General features: G+C 42.6%; 1 protein-coding gene across 1 annotated transcript in view; it reads left to right on the top strand.

Moving 5' to 3' along the window:
- The window catches only part of PMM1 (phosphomannomutase 1), a 74,054-nt gene that overhangs the window by 11,753 nt on the left and 46,513 nt on the right, over positions 1-15,788 (top strand). The window contains exon 2 of the mRNA XM_089687721.1: positions 12,165-12,282. Coding sequence (XP_089543847.1) covers positions 12,165-12,282 — 118 coding nt within the window. The remainder of the gene's footprint in view (positions 1-12,164; positions 12,283-15,788) is intronic.

Here is a 15,788-nt window from a genome sequence, read left to right on the forward strand (position 1 = left end):
TAGTGCCCCATCGTTGGTGTCAGTGGGGGGAATAGAGCCCCATCGTTGGTGTCAGTGGGGGGAATAGAGCCCCATCGTTGGTGTCAGTGGGGGGAATAGTGCCCCATCGTTGGTGTCAGTGGGGGGAATAGTGCCCCATCATTGGTGTCAGTGGGGGGAATAGTGCCCCATCATTGGTGTCAGTGGGGGGAATAGTGCCCCATCATTGGTGTCAGTGGGGGGAATAGTGCCCCATCATTGGTGTCAGTGGGGGGAATAGTGCCCCATCATTGGTGTCAGTGGGGGGAATAGTGCCCCATCATTGGTGTCAGTGGGGGGAATTGTGCCCCATCATTGGTGTCAGTGGGGGGAATAGTGCCCCATCATTGGTGTCAGTGGGGGGAATAGTGCCCCATCATTGGTGTCAGTGGGGGGAATAGTGCCCCATCATTGGTGTCAGTGGGGGGAATAGTGCCCCATCATTGGTGTCAGTGGGAGGAATAGTGCCCCATCATTGGTGTCAGTGGGAGGAATAGTGCCCCATCATTGATGTCAGTGTGGTGGAGGGGGAAATAGTGCCCCATCTTTGGGGTCAGGGGGGGGAATAGTGCCCCATCGTTGGTGTCGGTGGGGGGAGGAATAGTGCCCCATTCTTGGTGTCAGTGGGGGGAGGAATAGTGCCCCATCGTTGGTGTCAGTGGGGGGGGAGGAATAGTGCCCCATCGTTGGTGTCAGTGGGGGGGAGGAATAGTGCCCCATCGTTGGTGTCAGTGGGGGGGAGGAATAGTGCCCCATCGTTGGTGTCAGTGGGGGGGAGGAATAGTGCCCCATCATTGGTGTCAGTGCGGGGGGGGAGGAAATAGTGCCCCATCATTGGTGTCAGTGGGAGAAATAGTGCCCCATTGTTGGTATTAGTCACACAAATGATGGGGCACTATTCCTCCCACTGACACCAATGATACTTACCTTGCTGACCCCTGCTCCAGCCTGGGCTCGCTCTCTCACTTACCTGTCAGCTGTCTTCCTTCTCTGGCCGCTCTCCTCTTCACTTACTCCGGCAGTTCCCTCGATCTTCTTAGATCTACGCGCGCTGCCGCTCGGCTCCTCCTCTCCAAGCTCCACCTCCTCGCCGGTGATTGGCCGCCTGTGTGCCTCTCCTGAGCTACAGTTCCGGTGGCCAATCAGCGGCGAGGAGGCGGAGTTGTTGAGGGATCCCGGAGGTGTGGCCAGGTGACAGGGCAGCGTGTCATCCCGCCCACACATCGACTGAGTCAGAGGAGCGGTGTCTCGGTTCCTAAGACCATCGGAAATATGTGTTTTCCGATGGTCTTAGGCGACCCCTGGGAAATGGTCGTTCGACCCTCAAAGGGGTCGCGACCCCCAGGTTGAGAACCGCTGACTTAAACAGAACAGAACAAATTATGTTTGTGATTTCAGTTCAGTTCGTACTTTGCTACTTTTTATATTTTGGTTGAGTTTACATCTGAGCAAAATTGACAGGTGTTCTTGATAACAGGAACACATCTATTTACAAAGGTAATTTACTTATCAAAGACTATGACCATTTGTAATTTAGAGGAAGCAATAATCTGAACTGCATCTAATGATATCTAAAAATCAAAACAGCTGTATCTGAGTTAATTATTATTATTCTCTTGATGCATAAAAACATGTTGTTAATAGTACTCATCTGACATATTGACTACCATAACACCCAACCTCTGACCGACCTATTATCTTGTTTTTATTCATCATGTTATCTTTATAAAGGTACAGTATGTTTATTGTAGTGAGGCTGGGTTATATTTGTCTTGTTATATTGACATTTAGTTGGGGCATTACATACAAACAGTGATTAAACACCTTTTACTAGTTTGTGATTACAAAGTTATGATATATATCGAGCACCAGTTCACAAAAATGATATTTGAGAACTGAAGGGAGGTATGAAGGAGCTCAGCTATGGGGAATGATTAACTGAATTGAATTTATTCTCTCCTGTGAAGAGGAGATTAATGGGGGGATATGATCAACATGTATAAATACATAAGTGGTGCATACAGTGAACTTGCTGTAGAATTATATACTTTTAGGTCATTACAGAGGACAAGGGGGCACTCTTTACCTCTGGAGGAAAAGAGATTTAACCTTCACATACGGAAAGGCTTCTTTACAGTAAGAGCTGTGAAAATGTGTAATGGACTCCCTCAAGAAAAGGCTCTTGTTATTGGTTGAGCTAGATGGACTAGTGTATTTTTTTCAACCTAAATATGTAACCCTCCCTTGCAGCCCCCCTGGTCTTGAGGTGTGAAGGGAAATATCCATTAGACTGGCTTCTATTAGCTAAATGACGATAACAGTTTCCTACTCTCTCACTGGTGTCGCATCAGGGGTCAAAGGGGTCGCAATTGCGACCGGGCCCCCTTCTCCAGGGGGCTCGTATGGCGTTCCTGTCCCATTCTGTTTTACCCCTGGACAGGAAGGGCGATGGTGGCGGCATACACAGGAAGCAATCCCCTCCATTTTCCTTCTGCAGCCACTGAAAGCCAGGTTTTCCTCCTCTTCCTCCCATCTGCATTCAGCGGCTGCAGGAGAAAAATGGAGGGTATTGCTTTCTGTGTATGCCACCTTCCTCTTTTGTTCAGGTTACTCATCTCTGATGGTTGGGTCCCCTGTGTTCTTAATCTCCTTTTTCTGTTTCAAAAGTGAAACATCAGGGGTCTATTTAGACCCCCAATATTCCACTAAAGTCCCCCAACAGGGCTGCTAAAAACATAGTAAAAAAATAAAGTTGTAAAAAAATAAAATCATAAAATAACAAAAATAAAAAACTACTGACATCATCCTCAGCCCTATTGACACCATTCACTGCTCTACTGACCGTGTCCACTACCCTACTGACACTGTCCACACACTGTCCACTGCCCTACTGACATTATCCCACCGCTACTGTCGGATGCTGTCCACTTTTAAGGTTACGTTTATATTGTTACAGTAACATTTGTTCTATAATATTCTTCAAAACTTTCCTTACCATTTAGTTAGGCCTTGCTAGTTAATTACCTGTAAAAACGGGTGCCAAACCCCAGAGACCTTTAATCTTATATATATATAAATAAAGGTCTGAAATAACTCTTTACCACTTGGAGTATCTTGGCGTGTGGCGAGAGTATCCTGGCATGTGGTGGAAGCTGCAGGTCAACTATTGCATCTGGGTCCACGAGCTTCAAGCTACTCCTTTGCTCTTTCTGTGATATCAATTCCCTGTTCTGTAGCAGAAGTTACTTAGTGGGCTGTAAAGATCACACTGATTTGTAGAGGGGCTTTAATGACAGTGATTTCAAGCAACCCCATGTAACATGATTATCTCATGTAAGATGTTCTTCAATCACTCCTGTAGAATTTCTGTAGTCTCTGACTATCTACTGTAGTATGCCCACAGTCTCTTGACAGTTTTCTATATCTAGTAACTGTACCACCCATCTTGTGCTGGTTAAGTATCTAGTAAGTTGACCGCAACTGCTTTAAATTCTCATTGCTGAAATTGGCAATGTGTTTGTGGTGACACAGGCATTGGAGAACTTCCCTGGGGGTGAAGACTTTGTAATGGTTTGACATTTTCTCAGCCAACATTCTAATTTCTCCTTCCAAGACAGAGGTGTCTTGCCATCTTTCTAATTATATGTGTTAAATTATTATTTTAGTGGGGAAAAAAGATATTAAATTTAAGGAAAACAATTTAATATAAATAAAATGTTAGTTTTCCTAGTTCATTAACCCTGAAGTTTAGTGTTTTGGGGGGTTATAGCACCAAACACTTTAAGTATGTATAATGGTATGTATCCAATTACCTGCAGAAGGCTGCTTCACATGAAAACCTTCCATGTAGTACCTCTTTCATAGCCACTGGATGCTGCCCTTGGTGACTGTCTTTCAGCACTGTGAAGGTTAGCAGAAACTGCTGCCACTGCACCACTTTACTGCCCCTTTCTGCCCTAACTGCCATTCAGAGAGGTTGTGTTACTATTTTCCCACAGTGCATTGTGTTCTGTGAATGGGCATTGGAGATCCTGTAATTCTTCTGCTCCTCTTCCATTCCCAGAACACGATCCATGAGAACAGTAATGCAAGCAATATGAATGGTGGAGAGGGCAAATGGGGGCAGGCAGGTGGCTTAACGTTTCTCAGTAGCAGTGGCTGCTGTTAACTCTCACAGAGCCAGAGGATAGCCACTCAGGACAATATGCAGCAACTATGAAATATTCACTGAAGGGAAGACTGTTACCAGCCACCTGCAGTACATGCGTTTGGAAAGTATCCCCCTCCCCAGAAATGCCACTAAACTTTAGCTTTAAGTTTTTGTTTTGGTTTTTTTTTTCTTCTTCAATTTTACGGAAAACTCCCCCATGCATTCATTTGTCTTGAGTAATACTGTTCCTTCCTACATTTTAATTTCCCAAAACTGAATCCCCAGTAAGGGCATTCATGTCAGAAACAGCAGGAGTGGCAATATTTAAGCCTTGCTGATACCTTGTGTAATACAGTCCATGGACCAGCAGAAAAAAAAACTGCCTTTTTTACTCTAGCAGAGAAAAACAGTTTTGTTGTTACTGGATAACATTAGCATGTTAGCTGGTACTCATTTATTGACACGTGCACAAAAGTCAGAATGATTGGCTTCCTTCTTTTAAGTCATCAGCTGCAATCGCTTCGTCATATAAATTAATGATCTGCCTGAATACTGCAAACTAGAGCAAGTTAACATTTTTGTGATGCTTATAGCAGTTTATTAAAACTCTTTTTAATTAAAACTAAATAATTGTTATTAAGATGAAAACCACCAAAGTCATATTGTATTTTCTGTAACTGCTCCTGCCAAAAAAATGTGAAATATGACCTGAATTGAGCAAAGTTTGTTAAGCCAGTGTGAGCTGGCAGTCCAGGTGAATAGCACTCAATGCAAACATGCTGGAAAAATTAGGTCACCCAAAAGCTCATGGATACACTACTCTTGCAAATGTAAAGCATGGCGCCACATACTGTAGAAGAGATACCATTAGAAACAGTAAAATGTTTTCTAGATTTGATAACTTAGCCCTAACTTTGAAAACTGTGGATATTAATGTTAATATTGCAAATATGGGGATGGTGGATTTTGAAGAACCTTGTCAACCTCGCCAACTGGATCATTTAATTGGACTACAGTGGTATAGTTCCTACGTTTTGAGACTGGTAATAGAAAGCATTTATAGTATTCAAAGCATCTTTTGCTGTTTTCCTTTGTCCTATTTTGCATAACTCCCACCCCAATAGAGTTTACTCAATGAAAAACTCAGGATTAAAGACCTATCCTTAACATCACAAGTGTTAAGCCGGTATATTTGTTTCTCATGATTAAGCTCCTGGGGTGGAGTGAAACATTTTGGGGGGTGTAACCTCGTTGGAGCACGGGCTGAGGCTGTTATACACTGCTTCACAGGGTTTTGCTGTGATGTGTGACTTCCTTTCCCTACTGGTATATTTGTACAGTCATACAAGAAAAAATATTCTGGCCATGACTACTTTGTAAGCAACTTTGTAAGCAACGCAGCAAAGCTAACAATGCTCTATCGTACTGAAAACAGCTGGCTCAGAATGTTGGAATGCAATGGCTATGGGCACCTATAAAAAAAGGTGAGGGATAAAACTGGGTAAAAGATAATAAGAAAATTAAATTACAATACAAATTTGTGTTGTACACAGAAATTGATCCAGCACCTGGCACCCTGCTGCCACTCTGCACTGGTGCTGAGGGACATGCAGGACAGCCCCCAAGAGAAGGAAGTCTCAGGGACTGACCCACAAGATTCAGAAACAATTGGCAACCTGTGCATTTGCTCTCCTGAGTTCATCACCCTGTCACATGTGAATCTACTGGAGGCTATAAGTGGACATGCCAATGCCTAGGTAGCACAAATTCTAAATACACTCCTGAATAGAGATTGGGGTAGAGAGTTCCAAAAGATGGGAGTGGTTCTGGAAAAGTCCTGAAGGCAAGTGTGGGAGGAAGTGGCAAGGGAGCTAGAGAGCAGGAGGTCTTGGGAGAAATGAAGAGAACGTTTTGTTGGTATTTTGAAACAAGGTTAGTTATGTAGCTGTAGTAGGGGATGATATAAAGTAAAATATACAACCTGGTGTTACACAGCTTGAACAGATGTTTACACAATATATACAATTCTATCTCTGGAGTCTATTATCCATATTATGTGCCAAAAGTGCAACCCTTTCATAGAGATATGATTTCAATGAAACATTGACATTTGCAGCATTTTACTCTGAGTTACAGGTTTAACTTCATGTAAGAAGGTAGTATTATGTAGTTAAAGAAGAAGTACAGTCATGGCCGAAATTGTTGGCACCCTTGATATTTCTCCAGGAAATCATGTATTTCTCACGAAACGTATTGCATTAACACATGTTTTGCTATACACATGTTTATTCCCTTTGTGTGTATTGGGACAAAACAAAAAAAGGGAGGAAAGAAAGCAAATTCGACATAATGTCACACAAACCTCCAAAAATGGGCTGGACAAAAGTATTGGCACCCTTTCACAACTGCGGATAAATAAGAATGTTACAAGCATGTGATGCTCCTGTAAACTCACCTGGGGCAAGTAACAGGTGTGGGCAATATAGAAATCACACCTGAAAGCAGATAAAAAGGAGAGACGTTCACTTAACCTTTGCATTGTGTGTCTGTCTGTGCCACACTAAGCATGGACAACAGAAAGAGGAGACGAGAACTGTCTGAGGACCTGAGAACCAAAATTGTGGCAAAATATCAACAATCTCAAGGTTACAAGTCCATCTCCAGAGAACTAGATTTGCCTTTGTCCACAGTGCGCAACATTATCAAGAAGTTTGCAACCCATGGCACTGTAGCTAATCTCCCTGGTCGTGGACGGATGAGGAAAATTGATGAAAGATTGCAACGCAGAATAGTCCGGATGGTGGATAAGCAGCCCCAAACATGTTCCAAAGACATTCAAGCTGTCCTGCAGGCTCAGGGAGCATCAGTGTCAGCGCGAACTATCCGTCGACATTTAAATGAAATGAAACGCTATGGCAGGAGACCCAGGAGGACCCCACTGCTGACACAGAGACATAAAAAAGCAAGACTACAGTTTGCCAAAATGTACTTGAGTAAGCCAAAAGCCTTCTGGGAAAACGTCTTGTGGACAGATGAGACCAAGATAGAGCTTTTCGGTAAAGCACATCATTCTACTGTTTACCGAAAACGGAATGAGGCCTACAAAGAACAAAACACAGTACCTACGGTAAAATATGGTGGAGGTTCAATGATGTTTTGGGGTTGTTTTGCTGCCTCTGGCACTGGGTGCCTTGACTGTGTGCAAGGCATCATGAAATCTGAGGATTACCAAAGGATTTTGGGTCGCACTGTAGGGCCCAGTGTCAGAAAGCTGGGTTTGCGTCCAAGATCCTGGGTCTTCCAGCAGGACAATGACCCCAAACATACGTCAAAAAGCACTCAGAAATGGATGGCAAAGAAGCGCTGGAGAGTTCTGAAGTGGCCAGCAATGAGCCCAGATCTAAATCCCATTGAACACCTGTGGAGAGATCTTAAAATTGCTGTTGGGAAAAGGTGTCCTTCCAATAAGAGAGACCTGGAGCTGTTTGCAAAGGAAGAGTGGTCCAAAATTCCGGGTGAGAGGTGTCAGAAGCTTATTGATGGTTATAGGAAGCGACTGATTTCAGTTATGTTTTCCAAAGGGTGTGCAACCAAATATTAAGTTAAGGGTGCCAATACTTTTGTCCAGCCCATTTTTGGGGTTTTGTGTGACATTATGTCATATTTGCTTTTCTGCCTCTGTTTTATATTTGTTCCAATACATACAAAGGGAATAAACATGTGTATAGCAAAACATGTGTTAATGCAATACCTTTTTTGTGTGAAATACTTGATTTTCAGGAAAAATATCAAGGGTGCCAACAATTTCGGCCATGACTGTATTTCCACAATTATATAATCCCCCAGTGCACATAGCTCTTGTCCCTATTTAAATCTGTGCTGTGGTTCCTGAGCGCTTTGCTGGATAGCTGACCCCTCCTCCCTCCACTGCTATCCAACAACACTGGATGAAGGAGACGGCAGTTCTGAGTGACATCTCAGAGGAGAGGGAGCATGATTGCACACAGAGCCCACACAGACCCTCTACCCCTCTGCAGGTTGCTAGATCTCCTATTTTTGCAACCATGCACCTCCTTTGCTCCCTTATGTGTACATAAATCACTAGTTTGACTGCTTTTTCAAAGGTGAGAGACTATCAAGCTGGCACCTGTGTTTTCTTATGAATGACAATGACTGCAGAGGAACACCATCATTCACAAAAACACAAGTGCAAAATAACACACCTCTACTACACTGGTCTCTCACAAGTGTAGTGTCTGGCTTGTGTTGTTTGGTCTTGTGATTTTGTAAATGGTGTCTCTTCTCTGGTGAGTTAAAGCATACAAGTTTTTTTTCTCTTGGATAATTGGAGAATGACTTGGTGAGCTTTCCCCGACCCGCCTTCCCAGAGCATCAGAGTGCATGGAGCTGGCGCCGGCAGCATAAGAAGCAAGCACCGCATAAGCTGATGCTACCTCTGTAGCGCTGACTCCTGTACAAGGCAGAGAGATACCAAGTGAACTACACCTGTGACCTTTCTAGGAGTTTATCAATGCCAGCAGAAGCTGGAACAGAAAAGGGTCAGTTTATTAAACATCACATAGTTTTGCAATGGGCATATTAGCACTTTTAAAAAAGGGTTCTTAGGCTGCTTTCACACAGCACACCTGCGGCCTTCCTGCAAGTTAGCTGCACTGAACCATAGACTTCTATTATATCCTACAGGTTAGATTCTGAATGCAGGAGTTTTGGTGAGCTTTCAGAAAGTGAACCACACCTGCAACATATAATAAAAATCTATGGCAAAGCACAACTAACCCGCAGGAAAGGCACAAGTGCATTGCGCTGCACCTGCCGTGCGGGTAAACTGCAGCTCATCAGTGTGAAAATAGCCTTATAGGAGCTCAGGACTGTAAAGGCTCATTATATTAGCAGTCTGGTGGGGGGGGTTAAAATCCCATAGTTGAGACGTGTTTTTACCACACACACCCCCCAAACACTGGTGTAGTGTCAGGAGTCACATTTTGTATTACATTTGGACAGGAGGGGAGGCAGGGGCAGTATACAGTGCATCCAGAAAGTATTCACGGCACTTAACTTTTCCCACATTTTGTTATGTTACAGCCTTATACCACACTGGATTAGATTCATTTTTTTCCTCAACATTCTACAAACAATACCCCATAATGACAACATGAAAGAAATTCATTTTGAAATCTTTGCAATTTATTAAAAATTAAAAAAAAACATGTACAAGTACACAAGTATTCACAGCCTTTGCCATGACACTCAAAATTGAGCTCTGGTGCATCCTGTTCCCACTGATCATCCTTGAGATGTTTCCACAACTTGATTGGAGTCCACTTGTGGGAAATTCAGTTGATTGGACATGATTAGGAAAAGCATAAACCTGTCTATATAAGGTCCCACAGTTAACAGTGCATGTCAGTGCACAAACCAAGCCATGAAGTCCAAGGAATTGTCCGTAGACCTCCGAGACAGGATTGTATCAAGGCACAGATCTGGGAAAGGATACAGAAAAATTTCTGCAGCATTGAAGGTCCCAATGAGTACAGTGGCATCCATCATCCGTAAATGGAAGAAGTTTGGAACCACCAGGAATCTTCCTAGAGCGGGCTGCCTGGCCAAAATGAGCGATCGAGGGGGAAGGGCCTTAGCCAGGGAGGTAACCAAGCACCTGATGGTCACTCTGAAAGAGCTCCAGCATTTCTCTGTGGAGAGAGGAGAACCTTCCAGCAGAAGAACTATCTTTGCAGCGCTCCACCAATCCGGCCTGTATGGAAGAGTGACCAGGCGAAAGCCACTCCTCAGTAAAAAGGCAAATGGCAGCCCACCTGGAGTTTGCCAAAAGGCACCTGAGGGACTATCAGACCATGAGAAACAAAACTCTCTGGTCCGATGAAACAAAGATTGAATTCTTTGGCCTAACTGCCAAGCGTCATGTCTGGAGGAAACCAGGCACCGCTCACCACCTGGCCAATACCATCCCTAGAGTGAAGCGTAGTGGTGGCAGGATCATGCTGTGGGGATGTTTTTCAGTGGCAGGAACTGGGAGACTAGTCAGGATCGAAGGAAAGATGAATGCAACGCTGTGCAGAGACATCCTTGATGAAAACCTGTTCCAGCGCACTCTGGACCTTAGACTGGGGCGACGGTTCATCTTTCAACAGGACAACAACCCTAAGCACACTGCCAACATAACAAAGAAGTGGATACGGGCCATTTCTGTAAATGTCCTGGAGTGGCCCAGCTAGAGCTCAGACTTGAACCCAATTAAACATCTCTGGAGACATCTGAAAATGGCTGTGCACAAATGCTCCCTATCCAACCTGATGGAGCTTGAGAGGTACTGCAAAGAAGAATGGGAGAAATTGCCCAGAAATAGGTGTGCCAAGCTTGTAGCATCATACTCAAAACGACTTGAGGCTGTAATTGGTGCTAAAGGTGCTTCAACAAAGTATTCAGCAAAGGCTGTGAATACTTATGTACATGTGGTTTTTTTTTCATTTTTTAATTTGAATAAATTGCAAAGATTTCAAAACGAACTTCTTTCACATTATCATTATGGGGTATTGTTTGTAGAATAGATAAAGAAAAATGTAAAACTGCAGTGAGCGCTCTCAATAATTAGCAGCTGAACATTCAAGGAAAATGCATTAAAGTCCCAAGAAATATATATATAAGTAAAATGCAGCGCTATTAATATATCATAAATGGTTGTGGTAGTAATAATAAATGGATAATAATAAGACAACAGTCCAGTAAAAGGTGCTCGTTGATTCCCGATGCAAATAGTAGAAATGAGCACTAACCAGAAGCGTATAGATAATACGCATGTGAATAAATATCCTGAAGATTCCCCTCTCCTTTCTGGTCTGATCACGGGAAAAACTGGAAAAACTGTCGGGTGCCCCCACAGCTGCTTGGGAGGGGCCAGGAGCGCAGGTGGGGGACCTGAGAAGAGGAGGATCCAGGGTGCTCTGTGCAAAACTACTGCACACAGCAGGAGCTTCTTCAACCTTTACAGCCCTGAGTGATTCCTGTGTCAGCTCCTGAGAGGGGGAACTACATCTTGGCAAAGATTTCTCTGACCTGCTGGACCACATCTTCACCACACGAGGGCGCTTGATCTTCATTCTTTCCAGTTTTTCCCGTGATCAGACCAGAAAGGAGAGGGGAATCTTCAGGATATTTATTCACATGCGTATTATCTATATGCTTCTGGTTAGTGCGCATTTCTACTATTTGCACCGGGAATCAACGAGCACCTTTTACTGGACTGTTGTCTTATTATTATCCATTTATTAATACTACCACAACCATTTATGATATATTAATAGCGCTGAATTTTACTTATATATATTGTTTGTAGAATGTTGAGGAAAAAAATGAATTTAATCCATTTTGGAATAAGGCTGTAACATAACAAAATGTGGCAAAAGTTAAGCGCTGTGAATACTTTCTGGATGCACTGTATACAGGAACAGATACTCTCTATTTTCCTCCTGCAACTGCTGAAATACGGCTTCTCCTCCTCTCCCTCCCATCGGCATTCTGTGGCTGCATGAGGAAAATGTTCATTGTGCTATTCAAAATAAAAGAAAATGTAATTCTGAACCATTTCATTTCATTGTGGCCTGTGACCGGTTACCAAATCACTTAAGTACCAGATCACTTAAGTGGCCCTAGTTCTTCAACGGGTTGAGCACCCCTGCCTTGTTCTTTATAGTACCATGGAGTTCCCAAGCATAGTGAGCATACAGCTTAACAGCAATCATGCAAATCTGATATGTCACTTTTGGGTGGAGTTGACATTTACCAATAGGAATAGTGTCACTTACTAGCTTCATTGATCCTGCCACAGTAAAACATTTGTTTTTGCACTCTCTTTACCATAACAGCTGTTGGAACAATCAAAAGCCATGTTATGCACAGACACATGAAAACAATGTAATGCAAATAAAAAGAACTTTTGGGCCTTTTATTCTTCTCACAGAAAGTGGACCCTGAGGTGGATATATTTTTACAGAAGCTCCGGCAAAGAGTAAAGATTGGAGTTGTGGGAGGCTCTGATTATTCAAAGATTGCAGAACAGCTCGGAGAAGGTGATCAAGGTAATAAGGCTTTTTATTTCTTAAAAGCTGCCTATAAACATTATGTTGGGTGCCTGCATTTAACCTCTTGACACTCATGCCAATTCTGACATTGTTCACATACATGTAAAATTCAGCATGTTTTTGGTAGAAAATTAATTAGAACCCCCAAGCATTCTGTATTTTTAAGCAGAGGCCCTGGAGAATAAGATGGTAAGTATTGCAATTTTCTTGTTACACGATATTTGCACAACTGTTTTTCAAACACAAATGCTTTGTAAAAAATACACATTAATGAATTTTAGTGAACACAAATACAATATATAGCCCAATTTTTTGGTAAAGTATAAAAGATAATGTTATTTGGAGTAGATAGATACCAAACATGTCCCTCTAAAATTGCATATGCCTGTGGAACGGCTACAAACTACGGTACATGAAATTATCCATAGGCAATGTTTAAAAGCCTTTACAGGTTACCAGTTTAGAGTTACACAGGAGGTCTGGCCCTAGTATTATTGCTCTTGCTCTGACTTTCACATTGCTACCTCAAATGTGTGGTGTGATCGCCGTTTACATATGCATGCAGGACCTACACGCGTGTTCGCCTTTGCACGGGGAGAAGGGGGTGCATTAAATTATTTAAACTTGTATTTTATTTATTTATTTTATATATATTTATTTTTTAAAACTGTCCCTTTAATTTTTTTAGCAACTTTATTGCTATCACAAGGTATAAACAACATCCCTTGTGATAGCATGGGCCATGACAGATCCTCTTTATTGAGAGATCCGGGGTCTATTAGACCCTAGAATTCTCCTCTGGCCTCCAAAGCTGGTAATGGCTTGTAAATACACAAACTGAAAGTGACAAAATCCTTGCCGCTTTCAGTTTCTGATCTCCAAATCTCTCTCTGTTCAGTGCAGCAGATGCCACTGGTCAGATTGGTCCTATGATGGGACTGGAGAACCTGGGAAAGACAGCGGGGGCAGGAGGAAGAAACCCTCTTTCGCTGCCTGTAAAAGTGATTCAGTGGCAATATAGCCACTCAGATCACTTTTACAAGAATTAATTGCCCGCTGAAAAAACGATCCTGGGATCATGGTTGTAGCCTCAACCACTATCCCAGTATAACCACCTCACTACAAAGGCCGTATATATACGTCCTGTGGTATTGAGGTGGCTAAGAAGCCAAATTGAGCAAATATTATCTGGATTGCTTTAATTCATGTAGGATCACCAAGTAATTGAGTCATATGTGACAATTATTTTATTGTCCCCTGACCATCAAGATTTAACCAGATTTTACATCAGTCTTTCTACTTTTTTGGAACCCTTGAAACATATTAAAGTTCTTGGGGAACCCCTGCTAAAAAAGTTTCTACCTAAAGCTTAGTAGGGTGATCAACAGATCGAAGAAAGTTTTAAATAAAAGAATACATAATGTAGGCTAACTAGCACATTTGACACCCAAGGCAGTTAATTTACCACCACACTACAAATTTATTTACATTTGCCCGTATGCTATGTGTTTGCTTGAGTATGCCTGTAAACCTGGCACACAGTCATTCATGTCTATAGGCCTGAGTGGTGGTGGTGGTGGTATGAGGGGGGCTCCAAGATTTACTTCGTGCAGGCTCAGGTACCCATATATAAGAACCCTATAACAAAATCTATGCTATGCCTATACTGCACAAAGCAACAGGTTTACTTTGTATTCCAACTACAGGAACCACCTTTTTACTAGATTTAGAGAGGATAGGACCCACTAGTACCTGTATATGCCAGCAATGTAGTAATAACATGCTGGCTTTCTTTACACAGCTTAAAAATGTCTTTGGGTGCTCTGGATAATGTAGCTTCTACTGTACTTATGTCCCCTTGTCCACAACAGCATTGTAGGTATGAAAGACACCAGCACTGGTGTTGTGGTCCCTCCCTTGTCTATACTTGACAATTCACAAAGTGCAGCCTGTGATGATGTTGCAGGTGTGTATTTTGTGAATGTCCAAGTGTTGGTGTCTATCATACCTGCAGCACTGATGTCGGCAGTTAAAAGGGACAAAGGTACGGCGGGAGCTGTATTAACTAAAGCATCTTTTTAAGTTGTGTGAAGAAAGCAGCATGATATTACTACCCAGCTGACATAAAACAGATACTGGAGTTTATTTGCTAAAGCTGGTTCACTCAGAATTTTGTGCACTTTTTCATGGAACGCAATCGACTTACAGGTGTAGGTGCCCGTTTATGAGAAAAACCGAGATCCTGATGATCACAGCTGATCTCTCAGGTGTGCCAGTTTATGAAGCTGAGGTGAGGAGCGGAGAACATTTTGTTATGAAGGTGAGATCTGAAGGTCTCATTGGCCATCTCTGTAAGGCCCTTTTCACATGGACATTCCGATCGGGACCGCCTGCCCTTTTTTCAGGCAGACCTGATCAGAACCTCCATTCTCCTCTATGGAGCAGTGGGTGTCAATGGACATGAGTCCGTTTACGCCCGCCAACATCCAATCCGATCCGACCCGCAAAAAAGAGATGGATGGTGATCCAATTCCCCTTCTGTCCATCAGATCGGGTCAGGAGGAAACAGACAGGTGGTCCGTTTCCATCCGACCGCCCATTGAGGACAGCAAGCTACTCTGTGCCCGCTCTGCAACAGTGGAGCAGACACAGACCTGTCATCCACTTGCTCAGCGGGAATCAGAAAATCCGAGAATGCTGCTGGCAGTTCTTCCGGCTGAACATAGAGCTGATCGGAGACCAGAATGGCTCTGATCAGCTCTATGGTCTAAGAAACTGAAAGCTATGAGCAATTCATATTTCCGTTTTGCTGGATATTACCAGCAACATTTTTAATTTGGGAAAGCATCTGATCACACCAATGCTTTAAGGGCAGAGGAGAGATCTAGAGTCTAATAGACCCCAGATTTCTCAGAAAAGAGTACCTGTCATTGCTGTTTGCTATCACAGGGGATATTTACATTCCCTGTGATAACAATAAAAGTGATAACAAAAAAACAAAAAAAGAAAGGGACAGTGTAAAAATAAAAAAAAATTAAAAAATTAAAAAAAAAAAATTACCCTCGACATGCCCCCCTTCCCGTGCATGTGAGATGCATGTGAGGTATCACCACGAACGTTAGTTCAAGGGCAGTAATTCTAGCATTAGACCTGCTGTGTAAATATGAAGTGGTGACCTGTAAAGGCTTTTAAAACGTCCCCTGTCGATATTATAAATTTAAGTAGTTTATTGACATTGCACAGGCATATGCAATTGTAAATCATGACATGTTTTGTATCTATTTATTTGGCATAACATCATCTTTTATACCTTATTAAACAATTGGCCAATATATTATGTTTTTGTGCATTAAGATTCAAAAAAAAGATCTGTGTTTGAAAAATGGCTGCGCAAATACTGTGTGACATAACAATTTGCAACACCCATCATTGTATTCTCTAGAGCCATTGCTTTAAAACATATACAATGTTTGGGGGTTCAAAGTAATTTTCTAGCAAAAAAA

Source organism: Staurois parvus, unplaced genomic scaffold (genome assembly GCF_062004578.1).
Source record: "Staurois parvus isolate SC_StPar_1 unplaced genomic scaffold, SC_StPar_1.0 ptg000436l, whole genome shotgun sequence".
NCBI lineage: Eukaryota > Metazoa > Chordata > Amphibia > Anura > Ranidae > Staurois > Staurois parvus.